Source organism: Bufo gargarizans, chromosome 9, assembly GCF_014858855.1.
Source record: "Bufo gargarizans isolate SCDJY-AF-19 chromosome 9, ASM1485885v1, whole genome shotgun sequence".
NCBI lineage: Eukaryota > Metazoa > Chordata > Amphibia > Anura > Bufonidae > Bufo > Bufo gargarizans.
The window spans coordinates 172,405,749-172,432,367 of record NC_058088.1 but is presented as its reverse complement, the minus strand read 5'-3'; the positions used below and the strand labels follow the sequence as shown (position 1 = coordinate 172,432,367).

The 26,619-nt window shown below is 44.7% G+C and overlaps 2 protein-coding genes across 2 annotated transcripts in view; one reads left to right on the top strand and one right to left on the bottom strand.

Moving 5' to 3' along the window:
• The window catches only part of ARHGAP4 (Rho GTPase activating protein 4), a 75,863-nt gene extending 69,518 nt beyond the window's left edge, over positions 1-6,345 (top strand). The window contains exons 19-23 of the mRNA XM_044268592.1: positions 312-492; positions 1,250-1,342; positions 2,244-2,390; positions 4,281-4,380; positions 5,256-6,345. Coding sequence (XP_044124527.1) covers positions 312-492; positions 1,250-1,342; positions 2,244-2,390; positions 4,281-4,380; positions 5,256-5,459 — 725 coding nt within the window. The 3' untranslated portion in view covers positions 5,460-6,345. The remainder of the gene's footprint in view (positions 1-311; positions 493-1,249; positions 1,343-2,243; positions 2,391-4,280; positions 4,381-5,255) is intronic.
• A 2,480-nt stretch (positions 6,346-8,825) lies between these two features.
• Positions 8,826-25,951, bottom strand: LOC122919521 (caveolin-3-like). Its single transcript, XM_044268593.1, has 2 exons — positions 25,746-25,951; positions 8,826-9,876 (listed from the first exon to the last, which is right to left on the bottom strand). The coding sequence occupies exons 1-2, from the start codon at positions 25,863-25,865 to the stop codon at positions 9,535-9,537; spliced, it is 462 nt and encodes a 153-aa protein (XP_044124528.1). The 5' UTR covers positions 25,866-25,951; the 3' UTR covers positions 8,826-9,534.
• Between the last annotated feature and the right edge of the window lie 668 nt (positions 25,952-26,619).

The following is a 26,619-nucleotide window of genomic DNA, read 5'->3' as shown; positions in this document are numbered from 1 at the left end:
CACATCTGTGGGCAAATGTGCCACAGGATACCATACAGAACCTGTATACCTCCATGCCTAACCGTATCTCATCTCGTATCCTAGAGCCTCCTTTCAATTGTACAGTTTTCCCCATTAAACTTTCTTTCGCTCTAATATTGCAATCACTTAAATCTATGATTACTACAGTCACACATAGAAAGTTTCAATCGATTCCAACAAATCCTTCTTGGGGCATTATTTTTTGTCACTGAGTATATCCATCTACCATCTTTGATCATTCGATCCACCCATCTGTCTATTTATCGATCTATCTTTCCGATGTTTTCCAGAGTTGGACACAGTGGAGGCTTTTGCAAAGTTTGACTACTCAGCTCGAACACCACAGGAGCTGTCATTCAAAAAGGGTGACACAATTGTGCTGCACAACAAGGCCTCTGGTGACTGGTGGAGAGGAGAAACAGCAGGGGTGCGAGGTCTAGTCCCACACAAATATCTCAACATTCCTGAGAGGTAAGAGAAAGTAAGAAGGAATATGGAAAATGGGGAATAATTACACCATAACTGCACCCGAAGTCTGGTTTCTACTCCTCACCACATTGTCCCCCCCCTAATATCATGTTCACAAGGGTTCAGAATGCTGAGATATGTGGAACTGTTTGGTGAGGTCCTCACACTAAATAGCCCAGGTCTAAATGATGACCATCCTCATTGTTTGCTGGCTTTACTTCTTCCAAATCATCGTTCCAAGTCTCCATGTCCTAGAAAAGTCAGCAAGATGCAGAGAGAGGAGGAGCTGGATATTAGATGATGTGGAAAAGGAGGAAAAGCAGATGGCAGAAGAAGGGATGCCACCTGTAGGGCAGGAGATTGCAGGCAAGAACAGCAATAATATGCACATTGTGCCCCCACCTAACCAGCCAAACCCTAGACCAGCAACAGCCCCTGCTTAAAGGTGCCACTCTATGTGGCCGTACCCTAAGGCAGAGTGGACTGGTTATACCTGATTTATAGAGATTCGTGACAAATTAATTCCGAACGATTTGAATTTCTTGGCAAAGTTGCTGAATCGATTTTTTTCAAAACTTCACTTATCTCTAGTTGTACGTCCTGTTTTATTAGAGGTCATGACATTTTCTCGATAGTGACATTGTGAGGACCCTGCAAAACAAATCCTTGTGTTGCAGCATTATGGACCCCTGTGAGTGGGGTCCATTTGTGTGTATATATATATATATATAAATAACTATTTCTTGCTCACGTACTGTAGCTCAGAGAAAAAGCTGGAGCAACGTGCTCTCAAGAAGGAAGGAGAGGCGAGCACAGCCATCACCCCTGAGGATATTCTGGTTGAACCTAGCAGGTAGGAGATAAATCCAAGTTAACACATCTTCTTCTACAGTAATAAAATATAGAAAATGTATATACATAGGTTTCTATGGTTCTGCTGGACACAGATTAAGAGAAGTACTTAGATATACTGTTTACCAGTGACCTAAGCAGCAGCACTCAATGCCATGTAGCAGCTGTAAAAGCAAATACAATTTTATGGTCTATAAAAAGATAAAACCTCTTTAAATTCCTTTTTAGGTTTCATCTTGACTAAGGGAGCAGTTTCGGGCCCTGCATTGTACAACAGGAGTTTTAAATGGGGTTCAGAGGAGGACAACAAGGTTGAGGAATGGGATGGAAAGAGGATAAAAACTGGGCTTGTTTAGGTTGGGACAAAAATGTACCAGCTGTATAGAGGAAGGTAGTTTAATTTTAAAGGGGTTATAACCAAAACTAGTTTTAATTGCCAGGAATAAAGGCACTCGCCTATTCACCATTGCTCTGTTCCAGTGCTTCGGCTCCCATTCCTGATCCTTCCAGTCCACGGTGGACTTGAAGTGCGATGTCCTGGCTGTGGTCACATGCAGTACTACAGCGGCCTCAGCCGTGATGTGTCATTAGACCATAGAGAGTCAGCGGTCACATGCCGCTTGGGGACACATCACCGCTAAACAGCACACGTGAACACTGGCAAGAGGTTACACTTCCAGTCCATCAGGGTCAGGGACCAGAAGGATCGGCAAAGGGAGCCTTGGTGCCAGAATGATGCAACGGTAAATAAGCTACACTTACCTAACCATAACTAAAACTGGCTTTGGGAGTGGACAACTCCTTTAATATAGGAAAGGGTTCTTTACTGTAAGAGTAGCCAAACTTTGGAAACATATAGCAGTGGTGATATACTAACTATTGTGCTTTGATCATTCTCTTAGGTTACGAGTAAATTCTGATAGCGCATGCTCCCCTAGAAAACGCAGTGAGGGAAGTCCTATCAGAAAGATCAACCCATTCATAGAGGCATCCAGAATTCCTTTCCCCATGGTTCACCCTAGTCCAAGGTTGCTAGGTCACATTGAAAGGTAAGTTGTACAGACGTATAGTGGTTATTCCATGAATAATGTAAAAAATGAAAATCGTATAGCACACGACAACCTCTTTCTAACAAAGCTAGAACCAGCCCTGTACCTCACATGGATCCAGAGATCTCCACATTCATTCATCTGATAGATTTATATCAAGCTGACAGCTCAAGGCGAGAGTCCTTTCTGCTAAAGCTAATAGGGCGTGTCCATGCTCTCCCTATCACAACTCGAGGCAGTTGAAGGATGAAACTGAGCATGTGCGACCATCTCAGTTAGCAGGACAAAGAAAAAAAAAAAATGATTTTATTGAATACCTCAGTGACTATACAAAATTTTTAATTACATGCAATTACAAAAGTACTCAGATCCAGGTGCTGGTCTAAAAACCGTAGAATATTTTTTTGTGGGACAACCACTATAAAGGGGTTTTCCAGCCTGTAAATATTGAACGGGTTGTCCCACAAAAATATTTTACATTTCTCAAACATCTGGATCTGAATACTTTTATATTTATATATCATTTTAAAATATAGCCAATGAGTTATTTAATAAAATGTGTGTATGATATATTATATTTCAATATATATTGTTGTATATAGCGTCACTTTATGTTTGTTATTTTCCTTATTTCTCCATCCACCTCGGTAACATCACTGAGGTGGTCGTACATGCTCGGTTCCATCCGTCAACTGTCATTAGCAGTATCTATCTATAAGTATCTAAGCTGTGACAGTTACAGGGGGAGAGCTGCAGCAAGAAGGACACATCCCTGAGAAAGGGCATACTCCCTGAGAAAGGATCGGCCGCCTGAGCTGTGATGGGGGGAGAGAACTGCAGGAGAAATGACCCTCCCCTTGAGCTGCCCGCCTGAAATAAATCTAGCAAAGCAATATGAGCAATGAATGGGGAGATCTCTGGGTCCATGTGAGGTACAGGGCTGGTTCTAGCTTTGTTAGAAAGGTATTGTCATGTATTCTATGATGTCTGATTTAATTATTTTTTTACATTATTCATGGCATAATCCCTTAAATGAGCTAGATCAGCAGGGAGGTCTTACACCAGATAACTGCACTGATCAACTGTTTTCAGAAGCCACTGGCACCGGAAACAAGAAAGTGTACGAAGCCAGAAGCAGAAGGCTCCGTCCATTATGTAGTCGTGGTTCTGGCGTACTGCACCTCAGCTCCTATTCACCTGGGGATCCAAGATGTCAGACCCCCACCAATCTAGTATTGATGACCTATCCTGATGATAGGTCATCAATATCTTCAAGCTGTTATAGGTTGACTTCTGCTGGCTCCACCTGTCCAGACTTTTATACTCGACCACATCATAGGGTTGTCTCCTGGCATCCAGGAATGATGTTTTAATATGGACATGTGACTGCTATAGGCAATTGTAACGTTAACTTCCATGTCCATATCAAAATGTCAGAATACAGAGCCTGGTGGGGGACCTTGGGAAATTATAGTATGAGGACAACGTGGGACCGATGGAAATAGGGTTGAAAAATCCATTCTAAGAGGGTCTCGTGAAGACTTCCCCTTTCCATATGCATATAGCCTATGGACGTTATCCACGGGGGGTTCCCAATTTGGATTCACCTCTATCAGTCAAAGTGGAGCTGCTAACAGAGAGTAACTCTTACTCTCGTGAGCCTGACAGCCGTTGATTGGAAAAGGTAGCATATAATACTACATTTCCCCTGCGGAACCCAATGCAAGGGAACTGTATGTGGGGGGTGGGATTATAATTGGCCGTGTTCAATCGTAAATGGGCTTGTCTTCATGAGACAACCCATATGAACTTCCATATTCTCTACATACTAAAAGTGTTTTACAAACCTGAGACGTTACATATGAATGTGTCTGTGTTCTTTCTAACCAGAATACCAGGAGACAGAAGGAACCAAATGGATGGTATGCCTAAGGGGACATCGGCATTGAAAAGCTGGCAAAGTGACCGGCCAGTCATAGAAGTAGATAAGGTAATTTTCCAAATTGCTATAGCATTTGTTTAATAGGTTCAAAGGGGTTTTCCAAGATTTTGATATTGATTGACCTATCCTCCCGTGAGCGTTGCGGCCTCTCCCTGGGCCAGTGACGTCACGTTCATTGATCACATGGCCTTGGTGCACCTCAAGTGAATGGGGCTGAGCTGCAATACCAAGCATAGCCGCTATTCAGTGGACGGCACTGTGAGTAAGCTGTGAGTAGGCCGCAACTCTCAGTGGAGTGCAGCAGCCTACCCAAAAGCTGACCTGTGAGGGTTCGACACCTATCCTGAGGATAGGTCATCAATATCAGAGTCTCTAAAAACCACCTTTAATGTTGAGGGATGACAAAATGAAGGAAGTAAAAAGTGGCAATTTACATAGTAGAAACTAGCAGTCCTTCCTTATGTCAGTCCGCCATCATCCTCATCCTAATTGCCATCCACATTGGTGTTAAACAGGCATTGATGTGGATGGTTATTTATACATAACCGAGGCTAAAACCCCAAGGCATAGATCAGAAAGTGTTATCGTGGTGGTAGCCATAGTTTGGGGGTCTGTACAATGAATCAATATTATATTCATACAAGAAAAGGTTCAAATCTTCAACTTGTAGCTAAAGGGCGGTGCAGAGGTAGAAGTTACTTATAAACTGGTGCCCAGTGGGACCCAATGACCCCTCTACGATACAGGAGGACCCCAGTACTAAATGGGACGTGATGGTTGACAGGGGGCTAGTATAAATTGAGCCTGGGGTCCCAGGGGAACCTAGTTATACATCGGCTCATAGTCCAGTAGTACACCCTTATAGGCTTTCTTTAAATCCATGAGCATTAATATGAAATTTCCTCCTCTCCTTCACTTGACAGGACGTGACAAAAAACATGGACAGTGTTTTCAAAGAGCTATTGGGTAAAACGGCGCTGAAACACTGTGTCCCGGAGGAAGTGACTGAACCCACCAAAGCAGGGAAACTCCGGGAGACTAAACCGAATGCACCAAGTGCATGTGACCCAGTACGTGGGAGTCCGGCGGCCAAAAAGGGACCTCAAGGAAGAGTATTTAGAAGATGAATTGTAACTTTTGGGGACAAAAAAAAAAAGGAAAGGAGAATCCATTCATTTCCACAAGCCTCCATCGGCATGGGCACAAATCAGTATTGGAGCTCTGGACAATAGAGGGATGAAGGACGTGTGTGAATATTAACCCTACAAGCTCTCTTGCATTCGTTTCTGTGTATCAGTCTATGTTACTGCCATAAACAAAAGCACAGTTGTGTGAAGCTAAATGGAGCTTCTCGCCTCCTCCTCTCCCCAAAAGAACCAGCATGGGCCACTGTCCAACCAATGGGGAAGCACTGGGGGTAGAAGATACCTACATATATAGACTGCGTGCTAGCTGCTGAAAGCAGCAGTGGCACCTACCCAAGTCCACAACATTCATTTTTATCCTACTGGCATTTAGGCCTCCTGGCATCTAGACCAGGGTCCTAATCTGCTGAATGATACCAGCAGGGTGGCACAAGCACAGCCCGTAAGACCACTAAAGATCCCCGATCCATTCTAGTGATCATTCTAATCAGCCAGCATAAGATTCCACATGTGACTTAAGTGAACAAGCTAGAAGTCTTTCAATTACTTGCAGGACAATGGAGAGTCCGTAGACTTTTCAGTAATTTACGCACAGTAGGAGTTTAGTCGCTTGATACAACTGCACAGGCACCGACGACCGGATTCCAAATCTAGAAGATTTGAACGTATGTCACTAGGTGGCGCCAAAGGCATCATTTTACATTTTCTCTTCTTGCCGTTCTTTTGCAGTTGGGTCCAATATATTCAATAACACCATAGTCATGTGTAAAGACTGCAAACATTCAACTGCTTAATGGTGAGGAGATGGTGGTTTCCTCTGTTGGAAGAAAACCGCAAAAATTAAGTAGGGACTGTTTAGCGGGACCCTTTATACCAGGGGTGGGCAACCTGCGGCACTCCAGCTGTTGTGAAACTACACTTCCCAACAGGCTCTATTTATTTCTATGAGAGTTCTTAGAAGAGCAGAGCCAGTATGCATGCTGGGAGTTGTAGTTTCACAACAGCTGGAGTGCCGCAGCTTGCCTACCCCTGCTTTATACTGTACAATATATAAGATGACCTAAATGCACATCTTTTTGCATCCATTGAAGATGAAGGCGCACGTTATATGCAAATGATGCCCGCTGCCTCCCATGAGGCGAGGGTGTATGGACTATAGGGGCAGACCATGTGGTTGCTATTAACCCCTTGGACCCAAGGGTCCAGGTCTGGTTGATGTAGGGTGGTGAGAACCTGTGCAGGACTCCCCTTTCTAGGGAAACTGCTTTGTTAGCACTCAGGCGGAGAGTTAACTCAAGGGTCATAAAGTCCTCGTGGTAAGAAATGGCTTCATACTGGGGGGATGATTTTAATCTTTGCTAAAGGACCCCTTTCCTCTAGGTGCACCACTGGTGTAAGTGAGTAGAAGCCCACTGGCACTTCGGTCACTGAGGAGGCCCTTTGAGACTGTGTTCAAAAGCAAATACACCCTAGCCCAGGGATCAGCAACCTCCAGGACTCCAGTTGTTCAGAAACTACAACTCCCAGAATGCTCCATTCACTTCTATTGGAGTTAGAAGAGCTGCTGAGCATGTTTGCATGCTGGGAATTGTAGTTTCACAGCAGCTGGAGTGCCGAAGGTTGCTGATCCCTGCCCTAGTCTTTCTCTATTAGGGCATCTTGTAGTAGCCTTTATTTAAAGCAGGGATCTCAAACTGCGGCCCTCCAGCTGTTGCAAATCTACAACTCCCACAATGCCCAGACAGCCTACAGGTATCAGCCTACAGCAGGGCATTGTGGGAGTTGTAGTTTTACAACAGCTGGAGGGCCGCAGTTTGAGATGCCTGATTTAAAGGGATTTCTCCCATTGAGATGTACAATTTCCTCTTGAATGCACTGGTATTGATTCTTAGGCTGGCCATACACATTAGATAAATGTTGGCCAGACCAGCCAACCTTCTGATACATATGAGGGCCTCAAGGGAGTTAAAGAACGGGTAGTTAGATTTCAATATGTCCGATCTGAGTACGACATGGGCAGTCCAATGATTTCAGTAGGAATGGAGTACTACTCCATTTCCCCTGTAGTGGCGCTGCACAAAAATTGGACACAGATTTAAGTATGAGCCTGTGCGTCGGAGGTACATGTCAGGAGGATTTCCAGATGTATACCTGCAACCTATCCCACTGTATAGACCTCCAGTGGAATGCATCGTCCATTGACTTCCATTTACAGCGCAGTATACTCATTTTTACTGTGTCGCTCTGCATAGGAAAGCGTTTCCTATATAGTGAATGAAAAGGTACGCCCAAATTACATATTGTCATGTGCTGGGTATGTGCTCAAAGTAGGCACCAAGACCGACTCTGGACACCTGCATTATACAAAAAGAAGATGTGACTATAGCCTAACATTGAGACCCTGCTTACAAAAAGTGTCAGCTTCTAGCCAGCCATTGGAGCAGGGCAGGCAGCCCGCTGCCTATGGGCAGTTTCCAACGAGCGTGTCCCCTGTGAGAAACGCACTTTGTGTGGACACTTCTCCTGTGACAGGACCTCGCGACATTATAATGATTTATAATGCTGTGTGCCCCTGCCCGACCTCCACTGTAATGACTTGTGCTCACAAATTGCAGTGGAGGTCGAGCAGAGACACACAGCATTATAAGTCATCAGAGGGGTGGTCGGGCAGAGACACACAGCATTATAAGTCATTAGAGGGGTGGTCAGGCAGGGACACACAGCATTATAAGTCATTAGAGGGGTGGTCGGGCAGAGACACACAGCATTATAAATTATTATAATGCTGTGCAGTCCTGTCACGGGAGAAGAGTTCACTACAGGAAATCACGCTCCCACGCGAACATGCTAAGAGTACGTTCACAGTTGCCGTTTCTAAATCTGGCAGGTTCATTCCGTAGCCTGTTCCAGCATTGACGCCGACTGTCGGCTGGACAAATACCGCTGCATGTAGCGGTATTTGTCCATCCGAAACCCAGCATTTATTCTGGTAACAGACGGATCACTACTGGATCCAATTATAGTCAATGGGGATCTGGTGGTGAATGGTAGAATCGGGCAATGCCGGATCCAGTAAACTCCGGCAGGCTGTTACCGGAGACGTGAACAAGCTCTAAGGCTGCTATGGGAGAGAACATATATCAGTCAGGTTGCACCAAATCCCATTGTATCTGGAGATCAGCAGCGCCTAGTTGTTTGGTTTCCATCCTGTTAGCGGGTGCACTGACCATTTTTAATTTTCAGATTTAATTTTCCCTATTATTTTATGTTTAAAGCCAACATATGCAGCAACCAAGAATCCTACGTAGGAAGATCGGCTATAACTCCAGCAAAATAAACCGCACAATGTATACACAAAATCTTTTTATTATCCTCCATTGTGACAGGAATGAGACATCCGGGTCAATCAGGCAGCTTATGGTTCAAATACATTTCCCACATTAATGGCACAAAAGACAGCCGATGGTTCTGCGGACCTCGCACCTTTCTTAGATTGTCTGTTCTTGTAGCTTTGCTTGGATCCCCGCTTTGTGGTTCCCCCCTACAGTGTTACCACCCTCTGTCATTGCTTCTCCCTGCCAAATAAAGCTCTCTGGCAGTTGGGTTACCGACGCTCTAGGGTACCCATGATTCTCTGCCCCCCCCCCCCCCATGTGTAATGAGAAGAGCCGTACACTATCCATACCTTACTGTGACCTTCAAGTTTGGGAGAATAGTTTGACTTCTTGAAGTATTCGGGGCCCGTGTGGAGTCTTGAAAGAATGTCTGTGGCTATGGATGCATAAGACTATATAACCGAGGCCTTGTATTCTCTACTCCTTCTCCAGTTCTCACCAAAATACAGCTGTTTGTGCATACAATGCCAATAAAATATGGTATTTATACCCTCTTCTGTTTTGTGTGCTTCTTTGGGTTTTGAACCTAATCTGGTCCATTGGCCTAATGATATTGGTAATTGAAAGTGAGTTCTTTGAAGGACCATCTTTATAGAATTTTTTTTTGCATATATTAACCGCTGCAGCCCATTGTCTGTTGGCTTCAGTTTAGTTTTTGGCCTTCAGACTTCTTTCCTGAGCGCCACCCGAATGCCACCCAGTGCTTTGCCCACAGTCTCAAAGATTGGGTCACAGAAGGTACGGACACACGCGGAGTAGAATTGGCCCAGGCATTGGATTTCCATGAGGTAACTCTTGACGCAGGGAACTACAGCCCAGATGTGACAGAATGACAGACAAGCGAAGAGGAAGCCCCAGAGCAGAGCCAGGGGTAGGCCGAAAATAGCAGAGAGCACACGGTAACACCAGTATTTAGTGACGGTGAAGGTGGTGCTGCTTGCTTTCCACACCCCGTCAAGGCTGTGGATGCTGTCGGGTTCTGCGATGACGTCCTCAAAATCCACCTGAAGGGAGATAACATGGACCAGGTTAGACCACTGCCCTGAAGGACATATCCTATTGTGGCTATTCAATTCAAGTAGCTGATTTGGTCTTCCTAGGTGCTAGTCTAGATGTTCACTTAAGGTCTTAAAGCTGGTTATCCAGAATTAGCAAAAAGGGAAACCAGAGAGAAGGATCTCTGCTGTGACTGTCAGCAAGGTGGGAAGCAATCTGTTTTCCAGCGCATGCGCAGTGTGCAACCAGAGCTATGGCAAGTACACCTGGCTTCACTGCGCAGGCCCAGTATTTCAGGAGCTGTTCTAATAATACCAGGCTCCCTTTAACATGTCAATCACTCAACAATGGGCATGATTGCCACTTCGTAGGAAACCATTGTCTGTAAGGGCTCAAGCATACGGCCGTAAGTGTTTTGCGGTCTGCAAATTGCGGATCCGCAAAACACAGATCCTGGCCTAGTGCACGCCACCCTTTATTTTTTAATTTCTGTAGAAATGTCCTTTCTTTGTCTGCAAACGGACAAGACTAGGACATGTATTTATTTATTTTTTATGGACCGCAGAACCGATGTACAGATTCGGATACCACACGGTGTACTGTCTGCATCTTTTGCGAATCCGAATCGGATGAGGCTAGAAACTAAAATTGTGTGCATGAGCCCTAGTGCTGTAAAAGAGAGGAATAATGTGGTGGTTTAGTGTGGCTAATTCATGATCCCTTGAATAAGCTTTTTGGTAAATTTAAGGCTACGTCTGGCATTCGTGTTGGTGAGGCTACTAGGCCACCAGCTAATCACATTCATAGGACCCCAATCACACAACAAACGCTGGATCGGTATGTGTTGGCTATATAGAAAAGCGTACTACACGCTACAGCAGGGGTCAGCAATGCTCCAGGGATGGTGTCTGCGTAGCATGGACATGCACTTAAAAGGTACATGGGATTTACGAGGATTCCATTAATTCCCTCTGTATATTTGTCTCTGAGCGGAGGTGGATGTGGGCTGAGCCTCCAGCTGTCAGACCTCTTCTGCTATGGGTGACAGCAGCCGCCACACAAGGACTGAAGCACTCCTCGCCTGCAGTGTTAAATTTACACGGATCTAAAGTACAAATTCATAACCAGACTGCAGACTATAAGCCTGCTCTGCACCTACAATACCCAAGCCTCTCAATTTTACATAGAATCCTAGATACCAGCAGCTCTTGGCTATATTACAGCTCACCATTTTGTCCAGCATTCGTTTCGACAGGTGCGAAGAAGAACTCCGAAAGCCAGTGCTTTCATTTCCAAATGCGTCCTGACCATACACTTAGAAAAACATGTTTTATTCCAGAACCAGTCCCCTCTTGCATAAAGGCTGTGTTTGGTACTACAGTGCAGACCCATTCACTTGAAGGTGGACATGAGTGGAGCTGTTTCTGAACGAAAGCATCCATGTTTTTATAGTGTCGTACAACACCTTCTATCCCGCCGGAGATGATGGCTGATCTACCTCACAAGTGTATCCAACCGAAGAAATCTAGGTGGTAGGACGTCACCAAAATTTCAGGACGGTGTACCTAAATTAGTGGGGCGTGGAAGGTATATACAGCCACATAGGTTCCCATAAGGTTTATTAAATAACCAGAAAAAATTATGAGCAGTGGTGTAACAATAGCAGTAACAGGGGGTGGGACCGGATCCCCAAGCAAGAGATAGATTCAAGTGGATCCACATCTTCGGGGTGCAGATCCAGATAAACACTATGGTGGAACAGAAGGGCATTGGTTCCCTGCATTACTAGTGCATAGGGGCACAATAAAGGCATTACTATTATACAGGACATTATTACAATGGGGAGCATTACTATTGTATGGGGGCACAAAGAGGGGGCATTACTATTGAATGGAGGGACACAAAGGGGTCAATAATATTGTATGGGTGTAGTGCCCTGGAGCAGAGATACTTTGAAGTCTGGACATTTGCCCCATGTGTCCCATATGCTAAGTCATCAACTCCTCACTTTATTTCACTTTAAAGGGTTAACTTGCTGTTCACTTTCCCTGTGGAAAGGGTTAATGCACACTGATAGACTTTTGGGACTTTCTAGCTAATAATTAGAAGCTAGTATTTTTCCACAGCTACCATAAGCTTTAAAGGAGAGTAAGGAAAAAGTCAGACTTGTTTACCAGCAAAACCAGACAAACTGACCTTTGGGATGTCTGGTTTAGCTATGTTGTTATGTCTGTTATCCTGTGTCATTGCCATTAAGTATCATTGAAGCTCTAATGCAAATTTAGCCAGAATATATATAAATATATATATATATATATATATATATATATATATATATATGTGTATATATATAAGTAGAGCAGTCAAAGACCCTAGTGTTTTGTAGTGAGGGAACACTGCTTAGAAGAGTAGACTCTGCCAGACTATTGAGTGACCAGAAGAAGATGTTGAGATGGGGATACTCTGCCACAGACCCTGGATCACCAGCCTTCTGAGAGAGGGACAACTAGCTTTTCTCAGCATCAATCCCTTCTTCTGCCAGAAAGGGGACTGGAGAAGCCAGCCCTATGCCTCGCCTGTATTGTTTTGCATCTGAATTTCTCCATTGGGGTATACCACGCCTTACCATCCCTTCCGGTAGGCAGCAACACGTAGTGACAACTCAACGGTGTCTGGGGGACCCAGCGTAGCGTTGGGGCCACCCCAGACCCTAACACTGCATGGGGGCACAAAGAGGGCGCATTACTACGGTATAGGGACATAATTACTGTATGGGGGTACAATGGGGGGGGGGACATTACAATTACACAGGAAAAACACATAATGTGAGACATTACTATTGTTAGGAGCACAATCGGGGCATTACAATTGCATGGGTGCATTAAGAAGTGTACATTACTACGGTATAGGGGCAGAAAGGGGGACATGATTATTGTATGGGGGCACCGAGTGGGACATTACTAGGGTTTAGGAGCACAATGGGTTCATTAATATTGTACTGGGTACACTGCAGGGCATTGCTACTGTATAGGGGCACATCTCGGGACATTACTAATGTGTGGGTACAACGGCAAAGGGGCATTATTACTGTGTGTTGCACAAAGGGAGCATTTTTACCATTTGGGGCACTATGGATAACTAGTATAGAGATCGGGAAAAGGTGAGGAGGGTGCTGGAGAGCAAGGAGCCAAAGATATTTGTGTGTTACACTCTGTGGACAAGAAGATGTTGTGGCTGGAAGAAGTCTCAATGGTAGTCTGTGCCGGATAGAGAAGAGGCAAATGTAAACTCTCATCAAAAAGGATGTCACTGGATGTAACTGTACTGTAATCCCTTAGACAGTCTGCAGGGCTTATGTAGAACTGGTATTTACTACTATTTACTACTATACCGTCACTGTATGGTGGTAATGTTGGTCTTAGTACATTAACTTTCGTTATTAGTATTAACTTATTAGTATTAGTTTACTTATCGGTATTAGTATGGTGGTAATATTCAGTCACTATGTGGTGGAAATTCGTCACCATGATCTGGCAGTATTATTTGGCCCTTATCTAGTGTTATTGGTAATTATTGGTAATGTTGGCCTTGGTATACTATTATTTCCTCAGTAAAGGTTTGACGGTAATATTAGTTACTCGTGTGAGTGGTTTTATGTTCATCCTATGAGGATGAGGACTATTAGGAGAGTAGAAAATTATCATCTAGCTAAATAAGTAACTAGATATATTCTTTTTTGTTGTGGGGAAAATATATCATTATAGACGGCAGCAATGCCACTGAGGTCCAGTCCAAAATTTGTCCTGGGGCCCACCCGACTCTAGTTATGTCCCTGATCATGAGGATAAAAAAAAATTCTTAGCACTCCATGATCAGCTGTTTAAGCCCTGCAGCCTCTTCATTGTTTATGTGGACTAGTCTTCTTACACACTGTCTACTAGGTAGCAGCGGTACAGGATATTGCAGCTTTGTCCCACTCACTTGAATAGGAAGAAACGGCAAGACCCTGCACCTCCGATACTAAGTTGGCGGTGTCCAAGTAAAGAAGAGGTTGCAGCACTTGCATGAGTTGATCAGCGAGGGTGGAGTCGGACCCCAACTGGCCTGATACTTATGACTTATTCTGAAGATAGGTCATCAACATTCTGATCCCTGGTGGCCTGAGGCAGATATGATTTAGATGTACTGTATATGAGAGATGATAAACAAATGGATAGGAGATAGATAGATAGATTCAAAGTCAGACGGGTATCTTTCCTGTTATACAACTGGCCACTCACAGAAATCAACAGCTATACCTACATGGGCCTAAACATCAGCCATTCAGGGTGCTTTAGATAAACCATAGAGAAACTAAAAAACAAGGCATGAAAAACAGGTTTTATGCTGTCAGAAGATGACTGTACCATCTCAAACCACCAGTGACCATCTGGCTTATAATCTTTGATGACAGGTCCACATGCACAAACCCAGACTGGTCAAAGTAGGATTCTGGCTAAACAGAAATATACCTCCTGGAATTCTGCACCACCTTTTCGCCAAGTCCACTGGAGGGCAGACGAAGGCGTTATCATTCTGGGCCCACCTACCTAGTAGCAGTCCAAGCTATCTTCTTAAAACCTTGCTACACCAAGAGGCCCCAAGAAGACCAACCACCAGTGACCACCTGGCTTATACTTTTTGATGGCAGGTCCACACACACAAACCAAGATTGGTCAAGGTGGGATTCTGGCTGAACAGAAATATTCCTTCTGGAATTCTGCATGCATCTTTTCTATAATTCTGGGCCCAGCTACATAGTAGCAATCCAAGCTCCTATCATCATAAAACCTTGTTCTTATGCCACAATAGTCGCTTACGCGAGATTTCTGACCTTTTGCACTTCTTGCCACTTTCAAAGGGCATCTGTCAGCAGTTTTGTCCCTATGACACTGGCTGACCTGTTACATGTGCACTTGGCAGCTGAAGGCGTCTGTGTTGGTCCCATGTTCATATGTGCTCGCATTACAGAGAAAAATTGTTTTAATATATGTAAATTAACCTCTAGGAGCAACAAGGGCGTTACCGTTACTCCTAGAGGCTCTGCTCTCTCTGCAACTGCCGCGCCCTCTCCACTTTGACAGGGCCAGGCAGTGTAAATGTGATCACACTGGGCCCTGTCAATTAAAGTGCAGCGGGTACGGCAGTTGCAGAGAGAGCATAACCTCTAGGTGTAAGGCTGAGTTCACACGGGCGAGATTTCCGCGCGGGTGCAATGCAGTAGGTGAACGCATTGCACCTGCACTGAATCCTGACCCATTCATTTCAATGGGGCTGTGTACATGAGCGTTGTTTTTCATGCATCACTTCTGCAATGCTTTAAAATCGCAGCATGTTCTATATTCTGCGTTTTTCACGCAGCCCTGGCTCCATAGAAGTGAATGGGGCTGCGTTAATAACGCATTGCATCTGCAAGCAAGTGCGGATGCAATGCGTTTTTCACTGATGGTTGCTAGGAGATGTTGTTTGTAAACCTTCAGTTTTTTATCACGCGCGTGAAAAAAGCATCAAAACGCATTGCACCCACGCGGAAAAAACTGAACAACTAAACGCAATTGCAGCCAAAACTGACTGAACTTGCTTGCAAAATGGTGCGAGTTTAACTGAACGCACCCTGAACGCATCCGGACCAAATCTGTCACGCTCGTGTGAACTCAGCCTAACGGTAAGGCCTCTTTCACATGAGCAAGTTTTTTCCGCGCGGGCGCATTTTGCCCGCACTGAATCCGGAACCCATTCATTTCAATGGGTCTGTGTACATGAGCGTTGTTTTTCACGCATCACTTGTACGTTGCATGAAAATCGCTGCATGTTCTATATTCAACGTTTTTCACGCAGCCCTAGCCCCATCAATGAAAAACGCATCACATCCACACTTGCTTGCGGATGCGATGCATTTTTCACTGATGGTTGCTAGAAGATGTGCATTTCAAGATCAATGTGCATTTCACCCGTGCGGAAAAAAAAATGAACCACTGAACGCAATCGCAGACAAAACTGACTGAACTTGCTTGCGAAAAGGTGCAAGTTTTCCTGAATGCACCCTGAACGCATCCGGAACCTAATCCGTATTGTTCATGTGCAAGAGGCCTAACGCCCCCGTTGCTCCTAGAGGCTCATTTGCATATATTAAAACTTAATTTCCTCAGCAATACGGACACATATGTACATGGGACCAACACCGATGTCTTCAACCGCCAAGTGCACATGTAACAGGTCAGCTAGTGTCATAGGTACAAAACTGCTGACAGATGCCCTTTAAAAAGTGACGGGGCTCAGCAGAAAGGGCATGGCCTCCCACAGACCAGATTTACTGTAATTTATGCCAGAAAAAAATGGTGTAAATTTTAGCTGAAATATACACCAGCTCCTAGCTGACAGATTTTAGTTCCTGGTGCACGGAAAGCGAAATTTATTCAGAGGCCTGCGCCTTCATTACCCCAGTGCAATTTTACTAAGACAGTAGAGAACACAACCCTTAATAAACCTCCACCAATACATCAGTGCCCGCCATAGACTGGGACAAGAGTGATATACCGTGGATTTCTGTAGTCCTCACCCTGGATGTGTTCCTATCCCTATTCCCTATCCGCAGCCCAATTATTTCCCACTTGCTTTAGAAATGCTAATGTCTATTTGGCCCTGCCAATAAAGTTTTTTTGAATTTGATATATGTTATAGATAAATATGAGCAGTGTCGGACTGGGGTACCTAGGGCCCACCAGTGTAACTGATTAACTGAGAAATCAGCCCAGCACCGCAGAGGAGTCCTTCTTTCCAGCAGCCACAGTTTCCTGACAGCAGGGAGGGCAGGAGGATGGCCAGACATGTTCTCCCCTCCTTCACTACCAGCAGCCCCAGAAGTCTAAAAGATACTGTGGGGCCTCCTGTACAATGTGCACCAGTAGGAGGCTGCATCGCTGTGTGATACTGCCACCTAGTGGTTACACACAAACGTATTTTTTTCTGTGTCCGTACCATTTTTTTTATTTATTTGTATGGCCTGTATGTGAAACCATTCACTTCAATGGGGCCGCAAAAAACGGAAATGACTCCATATGCATTCCGTGTCTGTATGTCCGCATGGCCGTTACGCAAAATGATAGAACATGTCCTATTATTGTCGGCATTACATACAAGGATAGGACTGTTCTATTAGAGGCCGGCTGTTCTGTTACACATAATGTGGAATGCGCACACCCGGTATCCAGGTTTTGCAGATCCGCCACTTGCCTTTACAGCGATAACAGAAATATTAAAGTGAATGGGCCCGGAGCGGACCTCCGGCGGCACGGTAGGCTAGCGCAAGCATGGATCTGGCAGGCTGTTCCCCCCACTGGAATAGCTATCACACATAGAAAACATGCAATGCACGCACCAAGACGTTTTTTGCCTAACCCTATTTAGTGTAGCACACTTAAAGGGGTTGTCTCACTTTAACAAATGGCATTTATTATGTAGAGAAAGTTAATTCAAGGCACTTACTAATGTATTGTGATTGTCCATATTGCCTCCTTTCCATCACATTATACACTGCTCGTATCCATGGTTTTGACCACTCTGCAATCCAGCAGCGGTGGCCGTGCTAAAGGTGTTGGCCTATGCGGACTTCCAGCCTTTCCCTATACTGTGTAAGCACGGCCACCGCTGCTGGATTGCAGGGTGGTCGTAACCACGTATAAGTGCTGTGTGTAATGTGATGGAAAGGAGGCAATATGGATAATAACAATACATTAGTAAGTGCCTTGTATTAACTTTCTCTACATGATAAATGCCATTTACTGAAGTGAGACGACCTCTTTAACCGCTTTAAGTATAAATGTCTGGGATGAAATTAATCAAATCTTAACCTCCTCAGATTGCACATAATCTATAGTATATTTAAAAGGGTTGTCCTACCATAATGACCTATCGCCTATCTACAGGATAGGTGATAAATATCAGATTGCTGGGGTCTGACTGCTGGAACACCCACTGATCATAAAAAAAGGGGTCCTGAGACATTCAATTACATTACCGGTAATCTATGTACACAAGGGTCTTAATGGGGTTGTCTCACTTCAGTAAGTGGCATTTATCATGTAAAGGTAATACGAGCAACTTACTAATATACTGTTATTATCAATATTGCTTCCTTTGCTGGCTGGATTCATTTTGTTTTCATGGTTACAGACCCCCCTGCAATCCAGCAGTGGTGGTCATGCTTGCACACTATAGGCAAAAGTGTCATCCTCTCTGGTGGCCGGGACCGTGGGAGCACACATAGGCTAGTGCTTTATCCTATAGTGTGCAAGCACGACCACCACTGATGGATTGCAGGGTGGTCGTAACCATGTTAACGAGCAGTGTATAATGTGATGGAAAAATGAATCCAGCCAGCAAAGGAAGCAATATGGATAATAACAATATATTAGTAAGTGGCTTGTAATAACTTTCTCTACATGATAAATCCGACTTACTGAAGTGATACAACCCCTTTAAGACCACGTTTCCTTAATCATGGAGGTCCCAGCAGTCAGACCCCATTAATCAGACACTTATCACCTGTCGTGTCATTGTCGTTTCACCTTTTCACATTCCCTATCCTTAAAGGTTTTCTTTGGGTGTAAAAAAAATAAATAAAAATAAAAATAAAAAATCTGGCCTAAAATAAAAATGCTCGCCCGTTAAAGGAACTGTGTCCAATTTTCTAGTTATCCTCTATCCAGAGGTTCAGGGATAACTAAGTGATCGTGGGGGTCTAAAAGCTGGAGCCCCCACTGATCCCCCTTCTTGACTGAGTGTCAGGTCGAGCATATGCCCTGCCTCTCCATCCATTCATTATGGGGGAGATGGCAGAGTACAGCGCTGGCTAATTCCAGTGGTCCCAAAGAAAATGAATGGAGCAGCAGGGTGTATGTGTGGTCTGTCACACCATAAAAAGGGGGAACAAGACCCATTCCTGGGATCAGTGGCGTCGCAGAATCGGACCCCACTATTGATGAAAACATGAAGTAGACATATGGGGAATGTAAAGTAATAACTATTTTGGGAGGTATCACTATTGTAGTGTCCCACTAGGTAAATGTGGGCACTACACAAGGGTTAATATGACTATTGTATTAATGTGATGTTTTTATGTTCATTTCCCTGTGTTATCTGGGTGGCAGGCCTATTAGGGTGCAGTTATTCATCTTAGACACTAGAGGGAGCTAGAGCCCTTAGTATATATAGTTAGGCCCAGACAGGGAAGTGCAGGGCAGTCCAGGAGGCTAGTAAGTGCAGTCTAGCCTGCCTGCAGTTCCTGAACCTCAGTTAGCTCAGAAGATTCACCCCAAGGGAAGAGTTTACCTTATGGGAGAAACCAAGTTCCCTAAGCAGAGCAGAGCCATTGTTCCAGCTAAACAAGTAAGCTGAAGGGCAGAAGGAACATTAACCTAAAGCAAGGGATATATACCTGAGGAGGATTGCTACCAAGGATAAAAGCCAGCATTAGGGCATACAGGCCTTGGGATACAGACAGCCAGGCTATCTGAGGAATAGTGCAGCCTGGTCTGTGAGTGTTGTCTTTACCTTCTGAGTATCTTGCAAAGACATTGTACCTGCCATTAATGTGAAGCCTGCTGATTAGTGCTGCATTATCTGGAACTTACAAAGGACTGTATAAAGTTTAACCATTTCCAGTAAAGAAAAGTTTGGTTCACCACAACCTGTGTTCCACACTTATTACAACTATAAATCGGTGTGCCACCGTTACAGGCACTGGCGTCACGAATCCTAAAGGGACCTTGTCCTAGGATCATTAAACACCTGCAACATCCAGGGCACCTCATCCACCATCAGGCCTGGTCCCTAAATACAGAGAGTGCCCCAGAGGACCCCTGTGCCAGCCTCTCTATCACTGCTGTACGCCTGCCCAGGGTCTCCATACAAACTGTGAGTAACCCTCGTTTGCCCATTAACCATGACCTCACATCGCAATACCCTGCAGGGCGGCGTACTGCAGTATCTCTTTTAAAAAGAGTTACAATATGTGACAAGAAAACAATCTCAGAATGGCCTGGATAAGTAAAAGCGTTTTAAAGTTATCACAACATAAAGTGACACATGTCAGATTTGCAAAAAATGGCTTGGTCCTTAAGGTGAAAAATGGCAGGGTCCTGAAGGTGTTAAAACAGATAGATAGAAGGTGGATGATAAATATGGATGGATGTAAGATAGACAGATAGATAGTAGGCATACTGATAAATAGTGTTGAGCGGCAGGGGCAATATTCGATTTCGCGATATTTCGCGACTATATGGTAGAATATTCGTCATATATTCGTTAATTCGTTCACATGTTTTTTTTTCATTACTAAAATTGCAATGTAAAATTCGCTTAATACGCATGCGAAAAATGGGTGTGGCCTAGCAACTGTTTTCGAACTACCCGAAGTTTGAGGCGATGTCAGACCAATCGCTTTATATGCAGATAGAGTGTTTTAAAATATTCATGATTGCGAAAATCGACACTTATGATCCGAATTTTTCTTCGCGATACATATAACTTCACTTTTTATCAGGTCATAGTAGATATTACTGATTGGTGCACTAAATATTGTTGTAGCATCACAGCACTATGTCTGTAGCATGTTTGTACAGAAAGCAGAGAAATATCTCTCACATGCACATTGCACATCCATTTTCCTGCCCACACTATATACCACACACACATACACACACACAGAGTCTATAGATTACAGTTTGTGTCCTGTTGCTCAGGACTCAGGAGAAGCTTTCTTTGTCTGACCGCCAGTATTTGATGGTTTATTTAGCGTTACCCAGGGTGTACCACAGGGAGGCGAACCAGCTGTACACCCCATACTGTACAGTCACTTCACTAGACAGGAACATCTCTGCTCAGCTGGCCAATATCCGATTGCTCAGACCCCACACATTAACATTAAATCTAATATTTCCCCTTCGAAGGCAAAATACTTTTCGATATTTTGCTGAGGACATTATTTACAATACTTGTATTAAACTAAATTGGGATTATATGCTTGCATCTTTATCCTGCAGCGCATGTTTGAGCGGGGCTACGACCGCACCCGGGTCCGCGCTGAGAAGCTGGCCATTGTAAGGGAGATCTGTTCTGAGCTCAAGAGGAAGTTTAAGGGCAATCACCCTAGGATGGCCATATAAAAAAAAATAGGTCGGATTTAAAGAGGAGGAATTCGGAGCAGATCAGAGAGATCCGTGACAGAAAATGCCCATGTACAATGTATCTCTCGCCAACACTCTAATGTATATATACAGTTATGAAAATAAGTATTTCATCCCTTTACAAATGATTATTTATTAACTGGTGTGACACGTAGCAAATCAGCCGGTTACATCATACATCTCGACCTCGCCATGAGTATATATATATATTTATACGCATAGGGAGATACAGATGCATGATGTAAGTGGCTGATTTTGTGCATTTTACACACACTGAAATCTATATATATGTGTGTGTGTGTATATATACATAAACTGCAATCATCATTCTGTATTCCAGTAAAAGGCCCCGTACATCATTACACTAGATACATCCCCACTTAACTCCTTAACGCCTAATGACGTACATGTACTTCAGATCTGGATGTGACTTAAAACTCAGTGACGTAATTGTACTGCATGGGGATTGGGCGGGTGCTGCCAGGGTAAAGTAAGGGATCTTTCACACCTGCGTTATTGTCTTCCGGCATAGAGTTCCGTCGTCGGGGCTCTATGCCGGAAGAATCCTGATCAGTTTTATCCTAATGCATTCTGAATGGAGTGAAATCCGTTCAGGATGCATCAGGATGTCTTCAGTTCCGGAACGGAACGTTTTTTGGCCAGAGAAAATACCGCAGCATGCTGCGCTTTTTGCTTCGGCCAAAAATCCTGAAGACTTGCCGCAAGGCCGGATCCGGAATTAATGCCCATTGAAAGGCATTGATCCGGATCCGGCCTTAAGCTAAACGTCGTTTCGGCGCATTGCCGGATCCGACGTTTAGCTTTTTTAGAGTGGTTACCATGGCTGCCGGGACGCTAAAGTCCTGGCAGCCATGGTAAAGTGTAGTGGGGAGCGGGGAGCAGTATACTTACCGTCCGTGCGGCTCCCGGGGCGCTCCAGAGTGACGTCAGGGCGCCCCACGAGCATGGATGACGTGATCGCATGGCACATCATCCATGCGCATGGGGCGCTCTGACGTCACTCTGGAGCGCCCCGGGAGCCGCACGGACTGTAAGTATACCGCTTCCCCGCTCCCCGCTACTACTATGGCAACCAGGACTTTAATAGTCCTGGCTGCCATAGTAACACTGAAAGCATTTTGAAGATGGATCAGTCTTCAATTGCTTTCAGTACACTTGCGTTTTTCCGGATCCGGCGTGTAATTCCGGCAAGTGGAGTACACGCCGGATCCGGACAACGCAAGTGTGAAAGAGGCCTTAGCCCAAAGAGACGACTTACACACCGACCTCCTGTAAGATGGGATGGTGCTGGCTTGCACCTGTTCGGGCTCGGTACGCACAGGTTGAGGCGGCACCTGCTGCTGCCGCCGCCTCTTGCTGAATTACCTGTGGAGCCCCTGCCACTGGGCTCCCTGGTGACCTGGTGCACCGTTGACCTCGGGTGCCTACCTTCCTCATCAGTGCTGCTGTCACCTGACAAGGGAGGTGTCACCCATTCTAGGTCACCCTCCTCTTCATTCCCTATAATGTCAGACCCAAGTTCCACCAGTGGTTGACTGAGGGGAACAGCAGACTTGGAGCCCCTGACCTGGCTCCGCTGTCCCCTCACTGACGTCTGGGTCTGACTAGGCGTGGGGGTTCTGTGGCTGAAACCACCTGCACCAGTTGGAAGGGATATAACTGGGGTACTGACGGGCGGTACCCCCTCCTCCTTCTCCATCCCAAAAGGTCCTGAGCATCCGGACCTAGCTTTAGCTCACTCTCCTGCATTACTATCCCCAAGATATCCCTCTCACTGTTACGCTGGGTTCACACCTGAGCGTTCGGGATGTCGCGCTCTGTATGCGCGATTCTACAGGCGTCTGACATACGCGGCTCCGGAACAAGCGAACGCCTATTGTGGCGCTTTCCCGCTAAGTCTATGTACGGGAACGCGCGACAAGACGCCCCAAAGAAGCTCATCGTACGCGCTGTAAAACGCCCAGGTGAGAACCATTCCCATAGGGAATCATTGGTTCTTGCCTGTTGAGCGTTTTACAGCGCGTAGGAACGCGCTTTAAAACGCTCAGGTGTGAACCCAGCCTCACTGTCACTGTCAAACAGCATCAGGGTCGATTTTTGGGGGCTGGGAGCCGGGGCAGAGGACTCCATGCCACTAGCTTGTGTCACAAATGACACCACTGCCTCGGCGTCTTGAGATAAAATGGGGCGGCTGCCACACCCAAAAGAATCACGGATGAGGTGGACACCCCTGCCACCTGCGCCCACCCCTCCGTGGGTAGAGGAGCGGCCCCGTGCTGGCAGCGGTCCAGCACTGGAACCAACTCCCCTACCACGACCACGGCTGCCCGCACGCCCACGTGCACTCAGTTTTTATATACTAAAAATATATATAAGGAAAATAATGAGGGAATTTGGGCAAACTTTATTGGGTTGGGGACAATGGGGCAAAAAAGGTAAAATAAAATATACACAAAACCCTAAAACACAGAAAAATACTTTTTTTGTTTTTTGTTCACAGAAAAAAGACGCTGACACAAATCACAACACACACGAAACCCTAAGGGTACTTTCACACTTGCGGCAGAGGATTCCGGCAGGAAGATCCGGCAATCTGGACGCAGACGGATGCATTTGTGAGACGGATCCGGATGCGAATCCGTCTCACAAATGCATTGCAATACAGTATCCGTCTTTCCGGTTGTCATCCGGTATTTTTTCCCCCTCATTTTTAAAGGTCTGCGCATGCGCAGATCGCAAATGCGGATCCGTTTTGCCGGAACACTTGGGGCTGGATCTGGCATTAATGCATTTCAATGGAAATCCGGCATTCCGGCAAGTTTTCAGTATTTTTGGCCGGAGAGAAAACTGCAGCATGCTGTGGTATTTTCTCCGGCCAAAAAACGTAAGAGGGACTGAACTGAAGACATCCTGATACATACTGAACAGAATGTTCTCCATTCAGAATGCATTAGGATAAAACTGATCAGTTTTACAAAAACGCGAGTGTAAAAGTACCCTAAACACTTTTTTTTTGGGGGGGGGAGGGGTTCCACAGAAAAAAGACGCTGACACAAATCACTACACACGAAACCCTAAAACACAGAAACAAGCTTTTTTTTTTTTCCACAGACGAAATAGACAGCAAAAGCCTACACTATACTATATCTCTATCTAACCTACACTAGACCCTACACTAGACCCTATCAGCTCCACTATATCAGGATATAACCTACACTGACTATCTGTATTATATATATGAGCTAACTATATAATGTCCCTAACACCCTACACTAGACCCTATCAGCTCCACTATATCAGGATATAACCTACACTGACTATCTGTATTATATATATGAGCTAACTATATAATGTCCCTAACACCCTACACTGGACCCTATCAGCTACACTATTCACTCACTAACCTACACTATCTAAGGCTAGGTTCACACCTGAGCATTTTACAGCGCGTTCCTACGCGCTGTAAAATGCTCAACAGGCAAAAACCAATGTTTCCCTATGGGCATGGTTCTCACCTGAGCGTTTTACAGCGCGTACGAACGCGCTGTAAAACGCCCTACGCCCCAAGAAGTACAGGAGCTTCTTTGGGGCGTATTGTCGTGCGTAACACCTCTGGTTTTCATTGTACGCCTCTGTGGTCAATAGCAAGAACGCGCGTACGACGCGCGTTTCCAAAATACAATAACGCCCCAAAATACGCCTCAAAAACGCCTGTAAACAGCGCTTATCGAATACTCTCAGGTGTGAACCCAGCCTTACACTATCTGCATTATATATATGAGGTATCAGAAGTCACAGAGATTCAGCACAGCACAAAGATCGCACTCCTCTCTCTCACAACTGCATGAAACAGCACAAAATGGCTGCTGGGGAGGTTCTTATATAGAAAGGGGTAGGCAACTTTCCTATTGGTTGCTAGGGATGTTGCTAAGCTCTTGCAGCCTTCTCATTGGCCCACAAGCAAGAAGCAGAGAGGGATCATGTGTACTGTGGAAAAAAAATTGAATACGAAAATATAGCGCTATATTCTAAATATTCGTGAATTCTCGAAGTACTGATATTCGCGATTAAAATTCGCTATTCAAAAATTGGCGCTCAACACTATTGATAAACAGATGGATGTGTAATAACTATTAGACAGATGGAAATAGATAAATAGATAGATAGATGGACATTAGATAGATGGATACCATAGATAGATAATAGATAGATAGATAGATAGATAGATAGATGATAGATAGATAGATAGATACGGTAGATAGATAATGATAGATAGATAGATGGATGGACATGAGATAGATAGATAGATAGATAATAGATAGATAATAGATAGATGATAGATAGATAGATAATAGATAGATAGATAGATAGATAGATAGATAGATAGATAGAAGGATAGATAGATAGATAGATAGAAGGATAGATAGATAGATACGGTAGATAGATAATAGATAGATAGATGGATGGACATGAGATATACAAATATAGATAGACAGACAGATAGAAGGTTGATGATAAATAGATGTATATGAGAGACAGTGATACATATTAGATATTAGACAGATAGAAATGGGCATTAGATAGATAGACCCTATGTATATACTTCAATCTCCCATGTATCGCTCTCTTACCTGCACCACCTCCTGGTTGATATTTTTGGGGTCCCTCTGGACCAGGTCGATCTCCTTGGTCAGGGTGTCTGGGAGAGTTCTGTTCTCTTTCGCCGGCTCTGGCTGCTGGATTTGGGCCATGTTTTGTTACTTGGTCTGTCCTCCCAACTTCTCCCCCGGTCAGTGTCCTGCAGCTTCTGCTTGTAAGGCAGGGGCTCTGGCCAGAGTGCTGGTGATATACAGAGGACCCGCCTTGTCCTTACCCATATACCACTGGAGGAACGTCCCAACTCCGGGGTCTGTTACTCGACTGGGTGTGACTCCAGGATCATTTTATATTATTATATTTTCATTGCCCTATTGGACTGCATTTACATGTAGTAGCTGTTGGCTCCATCCCCAATACTTTACACTGCAGCTCTGCTTCTGTAGATTGGCTGCTGTGTTTAAGCACAGTCCTACTGCCACATTATTCTTCCCAGTTCCTATGATTCGCTGAGAGGGGGAGCAATTTGCACTAATTTACTGATTTCATGGGGCAATCACACCCATGGACATAACCCATAGATCTCACTTCCTTAAAGGGGTTGCCAAGAACTAGAAAAAAAAGGGTCTTCTTTTTTTTTTCTCACAGAAAACAGTACCATTTATGTCCACAGGCTATTGTTTTTTCATTGAATGGAGCTGAGCTGCAATACCAGACACAGCCTATGGACAAGAGTGGCGCTGTTTCAGGGAAATTTATTTATTCTTTCCAATCCTTAACAATCCCTTTAAATGTACCCCTTTAAATAGTACTCGCTGTGAAGGCCAATGCATAACATAATTGTATATATAGCACAAAGGACACATATACTGGTCGTTCAGTAACACTGGCACTAACAGATTAATATTT